This window comes from Hippoglossus stenolepis, chromosome 4 (assembly GCF_022539355.2).
Source record: "Hippoglossus stenolepis isolate QCI-W04-F060 chromosome 4, HSTE1.2, whole genome shotgun sequence".
In the NCBI taxonomy this organism is placed as follows: domain Eukaryota; kingdom Metazoa; phylum Chordata; class Actinopteri; order Pleuronectiformes; family Pleuronectidae; genus Hippoglossus; species Hippoglossus stenolepis.
The window spans coordinates 10,118,197-10,138,702 of record NC_061486.1 but is presented as its reverse complement, the minus strand read 5'-3'; the positions used below and the strand labels follow the sequence as shown (position 1 = coordinate 10,138,702).

At 44.8% G+C, this 20,506-nt stretch overlaps 1 protein-coding gene across 3 annotated transcripts in view; it reads right to left on the bottom strand.

The window, feature by feature from the left end:
* schip1 (schwannomin interacting protein 1) overlaps positions 1-11,050 on the bottom strand; it is a 43,110-nt gene extending 32,060 nt beyond the window's left edge. The window contains exons 1-2 of one of the 3 annotated variants that reach the window (XM_035153733.2): positions 10,794-11,050; positions 6,941-7,714 (exon numbers count right to left, since the gene is read on the bottom strand). In XM_035153733.2, coding sequence (XP_035009624.1) covers positions 6,941-7,714; positions 10,794-10,802 — 783 coding nt within the window. In that variant the 5' untranslated portion in view covers positions 10,803-11,050. Of the gene's footprint in view, positions 1-1,909; positions 2,455-6,940; positions 7,715-9,662; positions 10,075-10,793 lie in introns of those variants that run through there. The other 2 variants (XM_035153732.2, XM_035153735.2) reach the window with 2 other exon arrangements.
* Positions 11,051-20,506: the final 9,456 nt, after the last annotated feature.

Here is a 20,506-nt window from a genome sequence, read left to right as displayed (position 1 = left end):
ACACATCATTGGATATATTTGGCATATTGTGTACTTTATCTATCTATCTATCTATCTATCTATCTATCTATCTATCTATCTATCTATCTATCAAATTTGTACTTGTTTTTTAAATGACTACTGACAGGACAGGGGCACTTCAGGGGCCAATCAGATTTCAACTGGGGCAAGTGCCCCCCTGGCCCACACCCTGGATCCGCCTCTGGGGAGCCATGACTCACCGTAGTAAAAAAAGAAAGGCAAGATCTTCTACTAACAATGGGAAAGAAGTCAATCGCCTTTTCTTTGTCAGGTTTACCTGCATATAACAAACCTGTGTATACCTGGTACTTGTGGTGTAAAAGAGATATTACATTGAACACACGCTAAAAGAGGAGTTTGAGCATTTTATCAACCTTCCTCAGACCTTGGTGAATCATGGTGGAATGAATCAGAGGAAGGTGCGTTTGTGTGAGTCTTTGTATGATCAACCGGACGTTTACACCTAAACCATTATCATCACTTTATCATCCAGTCACAACAGTGCCTCCATCTGGTTTACATTGGCTTGCCTGCAGGGTGACATCACTCTCTAGATGATCCAACACACTGAAGTAGGTGAAATTCTCAGTGACCATCTTCCTAACTCTGCCAGATGGGGATCTTGTGAGTTCATATAGAGTCATTATTACTCATCAGCTCATATAGAGTCATTATTACTCATCAGCTCATATAGGTTTGTCTGACAAGGAGAGGTTATCGGGCAACAGATTAAAATGTACTTTGACTCCAGATAAGAGCCGTTTAGACTGCACCACCCCTGTTCAGGTCATCTTGAACTTAATGACACGTTGTATGTTTTGCACATTTTGTTACACCCACTATCCAGCAGGTCAATCTAAGCAGCAAAAGTTTTGATTTGTGTGCAGGTGCATTCCAGCATCTCCAGATGAAACATGATGTAGCCAAGCTGTTTAGTTGTTAAGCTGACTTCACTTTTGAAAGCCATGGGGGTCAATGCTGGGCTCCTCAGTGATAAAACCACTTCAACAACCAACACCACATATATCTTTGAGGCCTATAAAGCTGACAGTCATATTAGGCCCATTGAAGAGAGCTTACTGAATATTCACTCTTGTGATTTCACCCATTTATGGTCGTTTGTTTCAGTTTGGGCTTTTTACTTCCACAAGAAGACTCACAGTGCCAGTCCCGGAGCAGAGCTTTACAGTATCAAATGATCAGATTCTCTCTCAATTTGTCTACCGAGTACATGTAACCAGACCCTGTGAAGAGATATTCTGCTTTGTTTTCTCTATACAGCATTTTGCAGTGTGCAGGGTTTCCTCCATGCAGGTGCACGTGATGAATGTCGAAAGTCAGTTGTAGTCTTTCTAACAGAAAACCTGAGATCACACACGGCATCCTAAGCTTTTGATCAGTTTGCCTTTGTCGTCACACAAACCTTTTTATGCACCTCAAGGTAAAAGGAACACTGAAAACAGGAGAACAGCACAAAGCTTTGCTTATTTAAAACAGAACTCACGTGCAAATGCACTGCATATTTGACTATATTCTGTCTTTGCCAGAAAGGGAGAAAACAAAGTGCTACCGAGCAGCAACCCTCATATGGTCAGAGTCCTGCCAGCACGGACCTGCTCTTTGTTAAAGGGTCACACACAACACATCTGCGAGGAAACTGAGATGCACAGACAGATGTGCAGCTGGCTCTACTTTATGCCCCGTTCTTCACAACTTTTCTGTTACATGCAGAAAAAGATTCAACAGACGACATGTCACAGCAGAGGAATGTTGTGTCTTTTAATCACTACTTGGAACCTGAACTTTGTTTCGTCTACAGCCACGTCACATGTACATAAACAGAAAGCCCCAAGTTTCCTATTTGTGTTAAAGTCGTGTTCAACTTTACCTGACTAAAGTGCCCGGCTTGCTGTGAGGAATCCAAGGTTAAGCTGAGCTGAAAAATACTCCACTGATAAAAAAAAAAGAGAAGGAAAAAGAACATCTACCAGCACCGGCAGACTGTCAGGATACCATGAGCAGAAAAAGATATCCTGTGATTTAGTGAGGTGATGGTGCGAGGGTGGGCATGTGTGTGTGTGTGTGTGCCAGATATGTGTTTGACTCGGAGGCAGAGCCAGTGCAGTCAGTCTGAGTGAGGAGAGTGTGCATGAGCTTTGGCGAGCAGCGGGCCGGGCGTGTTTCAGCTGGTATCAGTACATAGATACACACTCTCACACACAAAAACACACACACACACAGACAGACACACACACACATAGACACACAAGGAGCTGTGGTTGAGCCTTAGGGGCTGAACCAGACACCACATACGTTACACACCTGGTTAAAGCCAGGCCCCCTGTTTCTGAAGCCTCCTCCCACTTACTACCCACATACATTTCTCCTCCAGCTTTCCTCCCATTTTGTCTTTCCACTAGTTCCTCCACTTCAAACCCTGACCCCACATTCCTCATAGCACCTCCTCCTCCTCCTCCTCCTCCTCAGACCAATCCTTTTCAATCCAGCTATCTCTCCTTTCAGGCCCTGTCTGCTTTTCTTTTCCCCATTCACCACCTAACTCGAGTGTTACTACTCGACATTCATTGTTTCTGCCTTATATCCACTACAACCACAGGCCAACCCTGCAATTTCTTCCCTCTCCTTCCCTCGCCCTCGCTCTCTCTACGTGGCACAGTCTGAGTAGTGGGTGAAGCCAGTGGTTTGGTCATTAGTGGAGGGTGCCGTGCACAGTTCAACTACTGAACTCCTACATAATCACAGAGCACAGAGTGGAGGGAAAGAGAGGGAGAGAGCTTCAGAGAAACTGCTCTTTTCTCTAACCTCTCTGTTTCTCTCCTCTCTTTCTCATCCTTTTATTTTCCGAAGCCCTCGAGTGATTTTCTGGGGCAGAGCGCTGCACATTAGGGTTCCTATTAAGTAGATGTTCGTCGACATGTTACTTCCACTGACTGCTGGAAACAGGTAAACTGTCACATCGGTCTTAACAATTCAGAGATTATAGTCTTTTGAAGTTGTGAAACTTTTTAAAAGACAAATGGACTTTTGGCAATTTATAATCTTATATGTAATGTAAATTATGTAGTTATTTATGCCATATGTAATGATCCATTACCACCTAGTTAGAATACAATTATAGCAATTATGTGTCGTATTTAGATAAAGTTGGGGAACACGCCCAAGAGCCAGATAAAAAATGTAGTCAGATTAAATGCAGGAGAAACTGTTTGCCGTACACTGTTCGACTATAGTTTCTTTTATCACACGAGTCAAACTTTTCTCCACAAAACACAAACAGTGACAGTTTTTCTAGGTGTTTTCAGTCCAGATGGCATTTTGGCTGATATCTTCAAACAGCTATCTGCATATGAAGGCAGTTCGGTCAATGTGTTCCGCCTCTTTTGCTCTCGGACTGTTTACCTGCAGGCAACCAAAACCTGCTCAAACGTGATTGGTCAAGTAAGAAATAGAAACCTTAAAGCTTCCGGAGCCAAACGCCTGCTCCTCACCTACAGATTCTGTACATTCACCTTCAGATTCTGTTTTTAGAGATTCGGGTCACGGTTAGACAAAGTTAGGCAAGTGGTGGTTACAGTTAGGGTTAGGGTTATGGAAAGTCTCCAGGAAATGATGCACCCAGAGGTGTGTGTGTAGATGTGAGTGACACACACACACACCTACACACACACACCTACACACACAGACAGCTCTTCCCTGATATTGCAGGTCTCAACACAGGCCCTGTCTTTATAAGCACAGTTTTCCCCTGGGGGGTTTTTAAATTGTGTGAGTAAGTCTGGGTGTGTGCACTCTCAGATTGGAAAAGACGTAGCCTTTAGGCATAGATTTAATTCTTTTCCAATATGCCCCACCACCACACAGGTGCATTTCGGAGGCATACATCAAGACTGACCCACCCATTCCTCGCTGCCTTTTCCCCCTCGGGTCTGCCACTGAAGAATAATATTATTGTTTACCTTTCACTGGTGCGCAGCTCAACGGAAGGTTAGGGGCCAGTGTGCTTGAGGTCCCTGTGGGCCCCAATCTGCCACGCGCCACTGGAGTTCATTAGAATCAAATTACAAACAGGTCAGCTCAGCCCTCTTCCTCAATGCATCCTCCTGAACCCACGCCCACAGCCTGCAGGCAGACGCTGAGATTACAGCGGCCTGACACCACACCCTGACTAAACACACCTGCAACAACATGACTACTTCATTAATACAGAACTGAGTTGATGACGAAGCAACATACAGGATAAATGAAGCTTTCCATGGACACAGTACAATCTGCCTTCTGTACATCAAAAATGACAACATTTCTGGATCCGCCCTCTAATCTGGATACGCACCAAAACTAAATGGGTTCTTCCCTGAGCCAGAAAGTTTCATTGTAATCCATCCTGTAGTTTTTGCGTAATCTTGATTACAAACACACAAACAGACCAACCAACCAACCAACACACAAATGGACATGGGTGAAGACATAACCTTCTTGGAGGAGATAATAACTCAAAATCTATATCATAATTTAACCTTGGATTAGATAAGCAAAGGGAACTTTGGCCATCGCCATAAAGATGCGAACAGGACAGCCAAGAATGCTGAATGACTGTGTGGATCCTGTTTGATGCACATAGTGTGTTTGCTGAACCACAGATTTTACTGATACAAACCTTTTTACATTTCTTATATACAAGAAAGAATCTGCAGCTATGGAAAACCAACCCATTCAGCCTCCAGGCACAGCTACGGATTATTTACTCAGTCTTAGTGTCTGTCTTTCTAAGCACAGATGCTTTTGAAATTCCACTGAAGCCTGAATATCTCCGTCCCACTGGACCCCATCAACATCTTATTCAGACAGACCCCTCTATACATGAGCACATGCGCCAGCTCGGTGGTGGTGGTGGTCCCACCTGAGTGGATGTCTAAATATTTAACAACCTTTTAAAAGCACCAGCCTCCTTCTCTCCAGGGTGTCTGCTAAGTCCTGCAAATTTGCGAATTAAGAAACCCTGGGAAATGTCTTTTGGGAAATAGCCTTAAAATTGCCACTTGACTGCTTTTATGCTCTTGTCAGTGGGTTAGCAGCAGGTCAATACTGCCATTGTCCTATTTTACAATATGCAGAATGTCAGAGAGAGACCTAAACAAACCAAAAGGTCAAATTAAATATCAGAGGTTCGGTAATTGATTGCTCTTATATGATCCATCTGACAGACATTCATCCACAGAGGAAGCAGCAGCACTTAAATGATTTTACGAGTGGGATTGTTGAGGATATGAGCTTGTGTCTCTCGTCTTTTCTGGGGTATCTCTTCTCCTCTAAGCTCAGCTGGGATTACAAGGCTAATTCCAATTTCTTATCGACGCCGGGCAATCGGACTCCGAGGTCCATTTTTTTCTGCGGGTTGACTCGCCATGTAATAGCAGAGACAGCAGGGAGGCGGTGGCACAATCACCATCAAGACCGGTCAATCTCCTTCTATCACACCAGGCTTCGTCCTCCTTTATGTACACACATGTAAAACACCAGCAGGGATCAGGAATGTGTCTAAATGGCGATAAGCATTGGTGTGGACTTTTGTGCTTGTGTGTGTGCAGGGAGGAGATAGTGGCTGCATGTGGAGACAGAGACTCCCTTTCATGAGATTTTCTTCCACCCAGGTCAATTGTATCACATCCCACTGCCTCAGGAAAGAGAGACGGAGAGCAGCAGACTTTCCCCCCCAGACTAAAGCAAACCAGGAGGTGACCTTCCTGTTTAAGATGGACAGCAGGTAATGGACATTGACACAAACGCATGAGCCGCGTGGCCCTGCACTGCAGCCGGGTCCTAAAGATACCATCTCCCTGTCCTTTTTGTCCGTCTTTCCTTCCTCCCACACTCCCCCACTTCTCCTGCTGCATTCCTCACATGCCTCAGGGACACAGAGGGGGCCTCCAGGACGGACAAACAAAGACACACAACACACACAACACACTCACAATGGCACTGGCCGCAACTATTGTCTGTGTGCACTGAGGAAAAGGTCTTGGTGCTTGCATATCAAAAGGAACCCCTCTCCCAAACTGTGAGTCTACACTGAAACTGTAGCTGTTTAAATAATCTCCTGCTTCTCCCCTAAACATTTTCAAAGCTGCACCCTTCTGCACCCACACACCAGCAATAAACCATCACGCTGCGGCTCTGACTGTAATTCAGACTGAGTGATGTCACAACACTGCAACTAAATCATAACAGCCTGTAGTGCTGGGGCTGCGGCTAGTGTGGCATCACAGGCCTCGATCATCCAGTCTGCAGAGCGTCAATGCAACACTGACCTCTTCTGGTGGATACACCACATGGCAAAGAACTCACAGACTTTCAGAAATTAGCTTACACAGATTTAAGTCTCCAAGGTCAGCAACAAATCGTTGCGGTGAAAGTTCTGTCCACATTCATCAGATCATAACAATTATGCGCAGAAAATGACTCCTGCTTATAACAATGACATGTGACATTTTTGCATTTCAGTGAGTGTAGAAGTCTAGTATTCAATTTGCATCAGCTTATCTTATCTAAAGCTTCTACTTCCTGTTGATGTCTGTTTGAATCTGCAGTAAAATGCATTGAATCCCTGTTTCCTTGTTATCCTCCACTTCCCTCCAGCTGTGGAGCCCAGACTTCTGTGATGGTCAGGTTAATGGTAGGGCCACATAGCTTAGCGCTACATTAGCCCACTAATCCCTCTTTCTTCCTGCAGCTAACCTAACCTCATGTTTCCAGGGTCCATCTGACATGGATAACTGCTGGATTACAGCAGCATACGAGTACATGGGAGAGTTAAAAATATATATGTGTGAAACATATAAGCAGAAAAACATCTAAATATACCCACTAGCAGAAACAACACGTGAAATCCTTGCACACTCACCGAGGTGTAGTTGGTCTTGCCCATGTTGTGGTTCTGGATGTGGTTGAGGTTCTGATTCTCCTGCTCTCTGCACTGCAGCCCAGCCAGGTGCCTCTCCAGGGCCGCCCAGTCCATGGTGGGCAGAGGCTCTTCCTCTACACCCTCCTCCTCTCTGTATCCTCCCATCCGTACCCCAGTCCCTCCTCCGCCTCCTCCACCACCACCCCCGCTACTGCTGCGGCTCCCTCTGCCTTGACTGGAGCTACGGCGGCTGGGCTTGGGAGTCCCTGTGCCCCCCTTTGGCGTATCGGGAGAATGGAGTTGGTTGCTTCTTGGGAAAATCAAATTGCCATTCTGTTTCAGTTCCTCTGGGACGGCTGCGACTGAGGTGGCAGTGTGTCCGCCAGGGGCCGGAAGGGGTGGGACGGTCTTCACATCCTGGAATTCTTCGGCGAGGCTGAGACTGTTCACTGTCTTCCTGTAGCCTTTGCCAAGGCCGTCGACCTCCACGAGGCCTCCTCCGCCTTCCTCCTGACCAGGAGGCGGTGGAGAGGTGTAGTCATCTCCATACTCACTCTCCCACTCCTCTATCACCTTCTTCTTATACTCTTGGTAGTCCTCGTCCTCCTCATAGTCCTCTAAGGTGACCAGGTCCAGCGATGGGGAGGATTTGTAGTCCTCCAAAGTGGCCAGGTCAAGAGAAGGGGAGCAAGGTGTAACCTTGTTGGAGTTGGACTCTGAGCTGGATCGACTGGACGCATCACTCCCCAGGTCCATGCCATCCTCCCGGTAATCCTGAAACAATAAAAGAACAGAGAGACAGAATGAGATTGAGGACAGGAAACAGGAGCATGTGAAGAAAAGGATGGGACATAGAATAAGGGTTTGAAAGAGTTCTACTATTTTAAGTTAGACAGAGTGAATGGTGAGCAGGAAGGAGGAAGGAAATATGGAAATTTAAGAGAATTTAGGGAAGTGTGTAGATTTAGATTAGTCACACCAGTGTTGTGGTTTCATGCAGGCAACCACAAAGAACTTCCTGTCCCGCAGGAACTTCCTTTCTGCACAGAATTTTGTCGACAGTTTGCTATGGACTTGTTTTCTAGTTTTCTCCATAACAACTGTGCTACTGCAAAGCCTCCCAATCATTCTAGACCATGCTAACCGATAATCTCATTCCTTTTGCATTCCTCTGTATTGGTTAATGTGTATAGAGGGGCTTGTGCAACACTTGACACACACAGGGAAGGCGGAGTCCGTGTGGCTGGATGTGTCAGAATAATATCCCACCACCCACTGCTACATCTGCACTACAGGGACAAAACAGGGTGTTATAGGAGAGCTGAGATGCGTCGATGCACAATACACCTAACAGTGACACAGACGGATGAGTCCAGAGTTGTTGTCTAACCTTGATGGTGCTGCTCCCATAGAGCTCCAATCACCGCCTGACTGATTAGTTTGCAGCTAATGAAAATGTCTGTGTTGTTTACAGCCCTCCACAAATCTTCCCCTGACCCGAGACTTGTCTGTTGCCGAGTTATCAGTCTTCTCTCCACAGGAGTGCATTATCATAGCGCCTCACAACACTTTTAAAAAGTTAATGAAAAGCAAGGAGCTGCAAAAAATTTCTCTCAGGGCAAAGAGAACTTAACGACGCATTCACATTCCTGCATGATCCACATTATGAGCTGCTCTGGAAAATGAATTAATTATGAGTATTGGTAATTACTGGTTAAGATCATTAGGACTTGCTAGTTTCTCATGGAACATTTTAAAGGGAGAAAAAATACTAATGAGAGAAGGCTCTCTTGAGTTATGGCTACTAGACCACACCTGTGCAGACGCTGGCTGTTGACGTCAAAGGACAAGAGGGCTATACAGGATATATCTAAAGCAAAGTGACTCAGCATCTTAGGGAATAGATGCTGATGCAGTTTAGAGAGATGAACCATTTTGTGCTGAGAAACCTGCATTTCTCCATGAAATTCCAACAGGTCACAGAGAATATGAGGTGCAGGGATGAGGTTGGCACTGGCTGCACGAATGGGGTCACAAAAGCCCCACTTTGCCTCGACGTCATGGTAAAATAGTTCAAACAGCGTGACTAAAAACATCTTGGTAAGATGTTCCATTGATTGAATGTATAATACTGTTTTGTTTATTATCCCTCGGTAATAAACAATTTCCCCTTGGGATCAATAAAGTATTTCTGATTCGGATTCTGAAAGTATTTCTGATCCTACAAAATACCCCATTTAAGTCAATGGGATCATTTTCCTGTGGGATCTTGACATGAAGAACTCCACACACACACAAACAACCGTGTACTTCTATCTTAGTGAGGAAACTCATTGGCATAATCCATTCCCCATCACATTAAACGCCTAACATTAACCTTTTCCCTGTAACCAAATTCTTACCCTAACCCTAAAATCAAGTCTGAACCCTCAAACAGCCCAATTGAAAGTGAGTCCTCACTTTCCCAGATTGTCACTCCTAGGATCAAATGGTCCTCACTAAGACAACTGTGCAAGTATAACCACACACACACACACACAGCATAACCAGCCTAGTTATGGCCTAATACTCTGAAACCTCCTCGACTATGTATGTTTACAGCAAAAATAACAACAGTCACCATCATGAAACATTATCAAATGTAACATTTAAGCTTCAAATTTAACATGATTTAAGAAAATACAATGTATCAGTCCATCGGTTCATCAGGGGACCACCTTACCGACGAGCTCATCAAACGCGCTGGATCACTACGCGGTCACCAGTCCCTGTCTGTGTGCGTGAACCAGCGCGTCATCCTGGCGTTGTCCCCCTCTAAGCACTATTTATATACATATATAAAACTAAGATTCAGGAACCGGGTGTTTTCCTTTTCCGAAGCAGGAAGGTCCTACAGCGGCAGCAGAGTATCCAAGCCGCCGGTATACCGCGTTTCAAATCTCGGTCATCGCCTCGTTCCTTGGAGCGTTTTCCCGGTTTGTGCGCGCACAGCCTCCGAACGGTTCCCAGATATTATGCGCGTCAAAACACGACGGTCACATGAGCCCGATCACAAAAGGTGAAACCATTTAAAGTGTGCATGTGTGTGAATGAGAGAGAGAGAGAGAGGGAGGGAGGGAGAGAGAGAGGGACAGAAAGAGAGGGAGAGAGAGAGAGAGAGGGAGGGAGGGAGGGAGGCAGGCAGCAGGCTGGGGCGGTAAAAGCTGATCCTCTGTGGGATTAAGCGACGCGCAGGCGGGCAGACAGTCTCTACACACACAGGCTGGATTTGACCAACAAAATACATGCAAATTGACAGCTGCACCGATCCCCCCCCACACCCCACCCAACCCCGCAGCCGGGCGGGTGTCATGGGTGGGTGGGGTGCAGGGTGTTTAATTTATGTCAAACACTTCCCTCGCAACTCTGCCGATCTCTTTTTCATGCCAGGAGACACCATCGCATACGCCCAGTCTCCAAGTGGCATGTTCTCCCTCTCCTCGCGCATGACAGTCCCATGATTGCACCTGGCAACCATGTGTAGAGGCTGAGGTTTATTATTAAGATCCACGTCTGATTGTCATGATTAAGCTTTTACGCGTTTCTTCAATTTGCAGAGTCATCCGTATAGGCTACCCAAATGATGTAATGCCCCCAAATAAGAAAAGTCCCAGGAGGAACCTGATATCACCCCCGGCAACAACAGGGCACAGAAACGCCCAATAGCCCAGCATCACAACCCCTGACCCCCGTCTCCATGCACGATTATCTGTCACATTTAAAGTCGTGGATGAAAAAAGCTGCACCCTGGAGACGAGCTAAAAGTAGCCCCGGACGCACGATCACTGCCATGTAAGCGGAGCCATGTACTCACTGCCATCATCCGTGTAGCCTCCGCTCCGCCGTCTCAAGACATAGTAAAGTGTGGAGAATAAAAATCCCAGGTGCCGGCTCGCTTCGCGGCAGCTCTATTCTAAGACGTACGGGTGGTGGTCGGGCAGGCTGCGCCGGAGAAATGACAGAGAGCCGGTGGGTAATTCAGTGCATTCATCGCTCTGTCTGTCTGAGTCTGTCCGACAGAGGAGCCAGCCGGAGTCTGGGGTCCTGCTGTGGGGTGGGGGAAGAACGAGGGAATAAACCTGGAATGGCTTAAAATCCCAGTGGGTCAGCGCCGCTTCTCTCCTCTCTCCTCCCCGGCGCACGGCAGTTCAGCTCAGCCTTGCGCGCTCGCTCCCTCACGTCAGCTGGAGGATAAATAGGCTCTGAGTAAAGTGCGTCCCCTTATGTTGTGAGCTTCCAAGCAACCAGGCTCCCTTTTCTATTCTCGATCATTCAGCTACTACTTAAGAGACGACACTCCGAGCTACACTGCACAAAACAAGCACGCTGAAGCTGCTGCTCCCCGGTTGGCACACGCCGGTCTGGTGTTGGAGGCTCTGAGGCTCTCTGTCGCAGCCTGCAGCTCCGAGGACAAAGTGACGACGACAGAACACAACTAAAGCCACATCCTTCTGCACCCACTGACCTTGCTGAAGAGAGACAGAGGCAGAGGCAGAGGCAGAGAGAGAGAGAGTGAGAGAGGAAACTATTTAGGTAAATTATTAAACACGCTTCTGATGGTCTCAATTTAGACTAGTGGACCTATTTTCTATGACACATAAAAAAACGCAGGACCCTTCTGTTGTTAAACCTAATTGGAGCAAAAGTTGCATTTCCGTCTTCCTCTCAGAATTACCTGTTATTGCTACACCTGTATAACATAACTGCATCAGCAACGCAATAAATCCAGCCTCCGAGTTAAAGTCATAATGTTCAGTTTGTGTCTGGTTTGTGTATCACATGGGTGGATTCAACTGCTTTACACTAAAACACGCGCAGCCCCACAGCTGCTGATTTCCAAACACTGTCAAAGGCAAGCACAATCAGTCAGGCTGTATAAATAACACTTTTATTGTACAAAACTGTAATGTTCGTCTATAAAATCGGCTACAGCACAAAGGGCAAGTTGATCATCAAACACCTACACATGAAATATTACACATTGCTCAGAGACCTCTGCATTAGATTAACAGAGCAGTATCAATCCCCAACAGTGCAGCCGGAGCTCTCAATCTCTTTAACAATCTATACACCATTAAAGGCTCTCAACACCACTGACATACTTCCTTCCTCGCAGCCTGTACTTTTCCAGTGTTAGGTCCACCATTGTTGAATATGATCCATCCAATGCAACCGGGTACAAAACCACCACTATACTTGTCTAAAAAATGACTATTATTAACCGTTCCTCTTAGAATTGCAGTGAAGCCGAAACTGTTTATTGATCCATTAGTCAATCAGCAGGGAAAATGCATTTTGCTGGTTCCAGCTTCTCAAATAGTGTCTTTTCTTTTATAAGATAGTTTTAGGGTTGGAGAATATTTGTGCAGTTTAATACATATCCGTGTTTTCTTATGCATTTATGATGTTGCTCTGTTATTCGTTTACTGGGACATCATTTGTAAAAGTGAATGTAGTGTTGTGGAAATTAGTTTCTCCTTCTGGTAAAATAAAATAAAATAAGCATCCAACAAACTGACCTACCAGGCAACCAAGTGAACGACCAACCAACCAACTGACCAACCGACTGACTGACTTACTGACTGACTGACTAAGCAATCAACCAACCAACTGACCAACTGACTGACCGACTGAGCGATCGACCAACCAACTAACCAACAGACTGATTGACTGAGCGATCGACCAACAAACTAACCAACTGACCAACTGACCGACTGACCGACTGACTGACTGAGCGATCGACCAACTAACTGACCAACCGACTGGCTGACCGACTGATTGATCGACTGACCCACCCGCCAACAAACCAACCAACTATCTTAAATGCAGTGTCAGAGCTGAAGAGGGGTTAACACCAACAAAGCATATCCTCATGTTGCCTTTAGTTTCCTCTTGCACCAGCTGCTAATTTACATTCCCTGAAATGGAAGTTAAATGTCAACGATAAACCAATCTCGTCACAGAAGCAGTCAAATGTACAACGGAGCACTTATATAACAAGTGCAGTGATTAGGGATTATATCTGCATCTCTTAAGTGGAATGCCAAACATCTGGGGACACAGAACCGAGGCGATGTGCTTCAGTGATGTTGTTGGGAATCTCATTGAGTCACAAGTTTCTTTGCCCTGCACGGCTGGCTGGGCGCAGCTGAGATTTGTAGTTGTTTGAAGGATGGGAGCTGTCCTCAGTTATGGTGGGTTTAATGTATAATGGCAGCACAAAGGAGTTCATCCATGTAATAACAGAGCAGTACTTCGAGGACCCCTGGCTGAGTCTCTCCTCACGCTACAGTTGGGACAGCACGACTGGGGATCTCCCTAAAGAGCAGACAGCAGGAGTCCGGCTTATTGCTACCACTCCATTCCCCACTGCTGCTTTCAACTCTCTTATCAGCCCTCCCACTCCTCCCATCTGCGTTTCCTCCCCTATTCCCCAAACATTAATCGGTCATAGTGAAGTAGCTGTAGAGTTAACTGAATGTCTTTAAGGAGGATAAGCCACCTGTGGCTGTTCTATCTAAGAAAAAATGTGACTATAAGTTCTTATGCTCACCAGACAATTAACTTATTCACTTTGTAAACATAGGAGGCAGATTTCGGTCTCGCTTGCACACGCACACGTGCACACATATTTTAATTTCTTTGAAGTTTCTTTTTCCCTTCAATGTCAAAGCCTCTAAAACAGTTTTGACTCGCCGTCCTTCCCCTCAGTGAATTGTTTCACAGAACAATAAAAGCACCAACGAGCTGGGAGACAGGAGGGTCAGATGAAGATGTCCATGATCTGTCACATCAAAGATCTCTGATCCATGTCTTCCTCACATCTGAAGAGGAGGATGACTTTTACTGTACTTTTGATTGAGGAGGTGGTCATACAAAGTTTACCATGCAACACTTCAGGCATTCCACATCAATCTCCCCCTCCTTTTTTGTTTTTTTTCTTCCACTCCACTTAGAAGCAGTGGTGCAGTGTCTGTCAAACTGCCATTCAGTGGGATTCACCAATCAACAAGGGACAGGAACATGTGGAAAAACATCCCAGTCTAGATCTACAGGATCTGGGAAAGCGTTGCTCTATCTAAACTGCCTAACAGTCCATCCGCGGCAGATATCTGGCAGGAATCACTGAAGGCCCATTACTGACAGAGCGATAAGGCCAGAGAAAAGAATACTCCTCAGATAATACTGAAAAGTCAGGGAACATCTTCCTCTGCTTATATCTGTCTCAAAGGCCTTTAAAAAACAGCCAGCCCCTGACAGTCGGTGAGGAATTGAAACTGTCTCTGCCTTGTCAGGAACGCACCAACTCAAACGAAGAGACACCGAAAGTGACCTTGGAGAATTCTCTCCCCCCTCCTCTCTTCCCCCTCTCACTTTCCAGTGACTGAGGGGGAAGAGCTAACCTTGAAATAAGACTCGGGCCGAACCAGAGGACAGAAAATGAAGTGTTACAAACTTCACTGTGGTACAAGGCCAAACCTGCAGATGGGGAAATGTCCTGCCTTGTTATGAGAAACAAGAGGCCAGTGAGTAGACTCAACACCCGGGTCGCTCACCATGTCACGTCTCTTTCAGTGAAAAAAGACCCGATCCTGACTGTCAAGAAAGAAATCTTTATACTTCCCCTTGTACCTTTTGAATTTAAAACACTGAACAACCCTTTACTGTGTGTGAAAGACTGGTGGTTTCCGTTGGTCTGTCTTGTTCAGTCTTGCATGTAGAGGAGTTTGATAACAGAATAGAAAACCTGGCTAAGTTTCTCTAAATCTCCGTCATCATCACACGGCTTAACGCATTTAACAAACCACGGTGAAGAAGTGATTCAGCCGCATCGAAGCACAAAACTCCCTGTCGTTGTTTTCCACTGCTTAGGCATCAAAGATGGATTTATGGTGATGAATTTTATGAATTTCTCCAGAATTCATGTATTTTTGTGGTCTTAACGGAAAAAAATTAGGCATATGTAGTGTGCCTGCATCTAAAGGGACATTTTAGATGTTCTGAATCAAAGCCAAGAAAGTATTTTTTGGGGGTGATCTTTATGCATTTAATGTGAGCAGTTTGCAGAATAGGTCTGTGTACATGGTATGAGTATCTGATCTAAACACATACATATGCAATATAGAGATTAAGTGGCCAACCAGCCTGTGCGGATGTAAACACTCTCTGAGTACCCCTCTAGTTCTAGTGGTGCTAATGAAGACAACATGAAGGAGGTCTTCAGTAATTCACTATGAGACCCAGTTCCACTGCACACATCCTGCTCACCACAGTCGCTGCTCTTAATCACAGTGACTGAATGAAGGAACATTATTACAGCGCTTGCATGAGTGAAGCCTGTTCAGTCATGAATCAAGGCAAGAGTGGAGTTACGCTTGTATGTAACTGGAGTTATATGTAAGTAGCCCACAGTCACGCCACATCACTACGTAAATGAAGAAATATGAGCACAGTTATGGTGGGGAATGTAATTAAAACATAATATAATTCAACATGTACAGTATATTACATCTGCCTAATGGGGGTATCAGTGGGTGAAATCTGACACTGAAGCGTAAAACAAAATCTACACTATCTTCAGGGGACTCCCAGTGATCACTTGCATTCAAGCGTATCTGTTATGATTTAGGGAAGAAACAATTTGAGAAATAGTTTCATCTACTGCCTTGCAATTGCACACAATATACTGTATATGGATCGCAATACAGTACATTTTTCCATAAGAACTAGAATTGCACTTGTAGAGCGCAAACCTCCACCAAGGCTCAACATTTGTCCTAAATGAGTCAAACAGCAAACACTCATGAATATCATTCCTTCAAATATGTTTGATATTTTCTTTTCATCAAGATCCATGAATTATTCCCTAGGAAATTGGTAAACAAAAACTGATTTAAAAATTCCTGGTACCTGTTACGCCTTTGTCCAGATCTACGCCAAAATATAATGGGTTTTGTGGAAATCCATTTAGTAGTTTTGGCCTGATCCTGCTAACAAACAAACCAATCAAAGGCAAACCAACAGACAGGGGCAGAAACATAACCCCCTATACCAGACAGGAGTGTGTTTTTGGCTAATGCATCTGATCAAATATCTGAATTAATGTAAATCATTGCAATAAAATTCATTCAATATTTCAATAAAGCAGATTTGCAACGTATTTCCCCAGTGACCTCCTTCACCAAAAGTTATCGAAGGGAGAAACCATCATAGTCTCAATTGTGTGGCAAACTGTCCCACAAATATATATCAAACACTATAAATCAATACATCACTAACCCCTCTGTGAACGTGTGTGACCCCTCCCCACACAAAGTGCCACACAAGGCAGTGTGTGCCCTGAGACGACGGCAGCAACAGCAGCAGCAGGATGCAGACTGTGTGATGATGAATAGAGATGTCAGATGGCCACAATAGAGGTTGGATCTTTAACTGGATGACTGACCCGGCATTCTAAATAGAATGGGTGGCCAAACCATTGAGATTGGCCGTCCTAAACACAATGATGATTTACTCCATTCAGATCACCGGGGGAGTGAAGAGGAGGAACAAAGAGGAGTGTGAGTGAAAATCTGGGTGTTCCTCATTTCCTTGGCAACTACATGCATACGTGTGTGCAAAGACATCCACATGCATGTTCATTTGCGATTGGTATGTGCTCATGAAGCATGACAATGAACCGTTCTGTCATGTTTTTTGTAATTGTGTTTGCATAATCTGCTGAACCCCAGCGCCTGTATTGGATTGCACCATTAATACCTGGCTGGAATATATTGATCTTCCCTTCCATACTGTAAATCCAGCCAACAAGTTCACTTGTTAATGAAGTGTGAAATGAATTGTGAGAGCAACATCTATATAAGCTATATACAAGGACTCACAGCTATTAGATGCATTTGAATGGGAGGCATGTCCGGATCCAGTCTATGCAGTATTTGTGTGTTTCTGCAGTGTACAGCTTGTCACCCGACGTGGACAGACTCAGATTTACTGAATTTGTATAGCTTAGTTTACAGCGGCTGAATTTAGCCGTAGACCGCATTTCACGCATTTCACGCATTTCAGCATTCATCACGATGCCTTAAATCCAAACTACCAATTACTGAAAAGACCAGAATATGTGCGTATGGCCATAACCGTAAAGAAAGAAATGTGGGGAAAACAAATAGCAATAAATGTGATGAAGGACGAGGCAATAGTATTACTGAAGGGGAGGAGGAGGAGAGTTACTGTGACGAAGGAGCTGAGGAAGATAAAAATGTTGCTCATGATTATGTTGACAATCAGTGCAGGAATCAGAGTCATTACAGCCATGCTTGTGCTGATGAAAATGATAGATTCTAAGGCTATAGTTAGGAGTTATAGATGATCAAGTTGACATGCAAGATTAATCGAAACCAACATGGTCTGGAGAGAAAATAGAAAAGGAGTTTTTCTTGTTGGGAGATGATAAATTCATCCATCCATCCATCCGTCCATCCATCCATCATCTATACCACCTATCCTTTGAGGGTTGCAGGGGGGAGCTGGAACCAATCCCAGCTGACATTGGGTGATGTAAAGCCTGGACAGGTCGCCAACATACAAACAGCCATTCACACTCACATTCACATCTACATTCAATTTAGAGCCGTCAATTAACCCAAGCCCAATCAGCATAACACGGGGAGAACGTTCAAACACCACACAGAAAGACCTGGGCCGAACTGGGAACCTTCTTGCTGTGAAGCAACAGTACTAACCCCTGCACCACCATGCCACCCAGAGCTGAGAAACCTGTAGGAAATAATTTAAGTCCGAATATTAAATTCGATCAAAGATCTTTATGCTGCAGGAAATGGAAATTCAGGCCCAAACTCCCCGGGGGACTGGAGCCAGCAGTGTCGGGAAAAGTCAGCCAAGTCGTTAATGAAGTTATGACCAGAGACACCGCTGTGGCAGGAGATCTTAATCGCATGCTAGAGTGGAGGGCCTACTTCAGACCCATTTGGTCCATGGCACACTAATGTTAATTAGAGCAAAAGAAGGGGAGGTTTGTAATCTGCTCAATTAGCCCAGTCTGCAGAGGTGCCCTGTGGGGCTGAGCAGAGATTCAGGTCCAGGACTCTGTGCCTGTTACTGAAAACCGTTTTCAAGAATCACAAGGAAGGGACCTAAAGGTTTATATAACGGTCATGGCTAGATTTATAACACTATCTATTCATTTTCAGATTTACCACATCTCTCACACGCTGGAGGAATTTCAGGTCAGATGTTCATGTTTTTTTTCCTCCTCCGCTCCCTCCTCTTTATGTTTCCCTCCACCTTATTTCCCTGCCCTTTTGCTCTTTCTGCAACGAGGCAGAAAACATACAGCGGTTAAAGAGTCACATAGACGGAGACGCCGAGAGTGTGTCAGGTCCCAATCCCCGCACTCTCTCTCTCTCTCTCTCTCTCTCTCTCTCTCTCTCTCTCTCTCTGTGTTGCCTGCCTGGCTTGCCTCCATGGCTGTTTCTGTGCCCCGTCAGCAGTACCGCCAGGCAGAGATATGCATCCACCCTAACCCTTCGCTCAGCTCCGCACCACGCAGCGCACAGACGTCCATGCAATTTACTGCCCTTCCCAAATTGGATGACTTCTCTGCTGTTTTGTGCAGGCCTCACACCTGCTGTTCTCCACCTTCTCTCATAAACAACTAAACATCCACAGACTGGGAGGGAGTGAGGCAGCAGGAATTGATTTAGGGAGCGAATTAAACCAGGAAGGCCTGAATGAGATAGAAGACTGGCAACGGGTTGATGGTTGAAACGGATAAAAATGAGACTTGCCTTTCCTCCAGGCAAACACGTGCAGAGAGATTGGAATGTAACACTGAGCCCAACATTGCTAGTGGAAAATATGCCATGGAAATCACCCTGTATTGTGCAGGTTTCAGCACCAGCCCAGCATCAACACAGCCACTGATGATCTACGGCTTTCACAGTTTGACCTCAGAGGCAGCCATGTAACCCGCCAGGTCACCGGAGAGTTGTCAGGGTTAAGCGCGATCTGATCAGCCGTGATGTGACTGAGTGACAACTCCATTTTATACCTTGGTTGACGGTGTATATAGATCATTATGGTCGCAGCAGAAATAGAGGTGTGTGTGTGTCTGTGTTTTCTAGTAATACATGTGTGGATGTGAACCCTGCGAGACCCCAACAGGTGGTGGCACACAGGCTAGATCAATTATTGATCCTTCCCAGACTGCCATGTGTGAGATACTACTGCATCGCAGTCAGATGGGGTCTCGTAACTCATCATCGCAGAGATGGCAAGAAGCGAGCAGCAACGCTCCCTCCACTCCAGCAGCAACCATGCTGGGTTGTGTCATGTGGTTCTAGTGTAACTGTCCCTTGTGGTCAGAATACATGACGAACCTATCACCCAAAAGAACTCTCATATAGGTGTTATTCGACAAAACCTTGGATTATGGTCAATCCCGTAGTTTAAAAAAAGACTTTCTGCAAGGGCTACTACAGTGTAGCAGTAGTTATACTCATAGTTAATGTAGTAGAAAGGTCGGGTTATTTTGGTACAGTTGGTGTGTGATGGGGTAAATATTCTGGTCCCTCGCATGAAAGACAAATGTGCCAATAACACATCTACTACCCTGACTTCCACACACTTATCTGCCTCACTACATAAAGTTGAATTGCAGAATCAACCATGATTTCCAGGCACACTAATGATACTAATTCTAATAACTACTAGTAATGTGCTGTCCCCTTGTCTTAGACTTTTGGGCCCCACTGTATAAGCCACAAACTTCATCCAGAACATCAATTATTAAACAAACACTTATAAACCCACACTGATATGCACATATTTACACAGAACACTAACATACATATACACATTTCAAAGTTGCTCTCTAAATTGTTTCCTTTTTTTTCCCAAAATTGCACAAATTAAATTTAAAATCAAAGCCTGTATGTGTAAAATGTATTAAACTGAGAATTCTCCTCACCTGATATATATTCAGATATATCTGGTATAATCCTAAACAGTCTGCAGCAGAGGAACATTACATTTAGTTGGGTTATTGGGCTGTACAGTGTATATACGCAATCTTTGCCCTCTGTCACAGTAATTACAGAGAATCACATGTTTTTCTCTCTGACTCAGTTGGAACATGTTGGTTGTAGCTCCCCAATATTATTTTCAAATAAGAACCCTGCTTCATTTTAAAACATACATTGTATTTGCTGTATTTAGGTAAATTGAGTTTGTTTATTCTACAGTAATTTTCCTGACTGGACTTTATAGTTATAATCGTTATCATTTTCTGAATTGGTACTGTAACAATATCTTTGATAGAGGTTAGGTTTAATTCTCAGTGGTGTCTGTATCCTTTCAGTGAATAGCCAATTTAATTGTTTTCTTAGTTCCTAAGAACAGACTAAAAAGTGTGCAATAGATTCATTTACTGTGCTCCCTGCTCTTTCTCCCCAGATGCAGACTTTCTCCTGAGAGAATTTCTCCTGCTACTGTCTTTATTGTCTTACA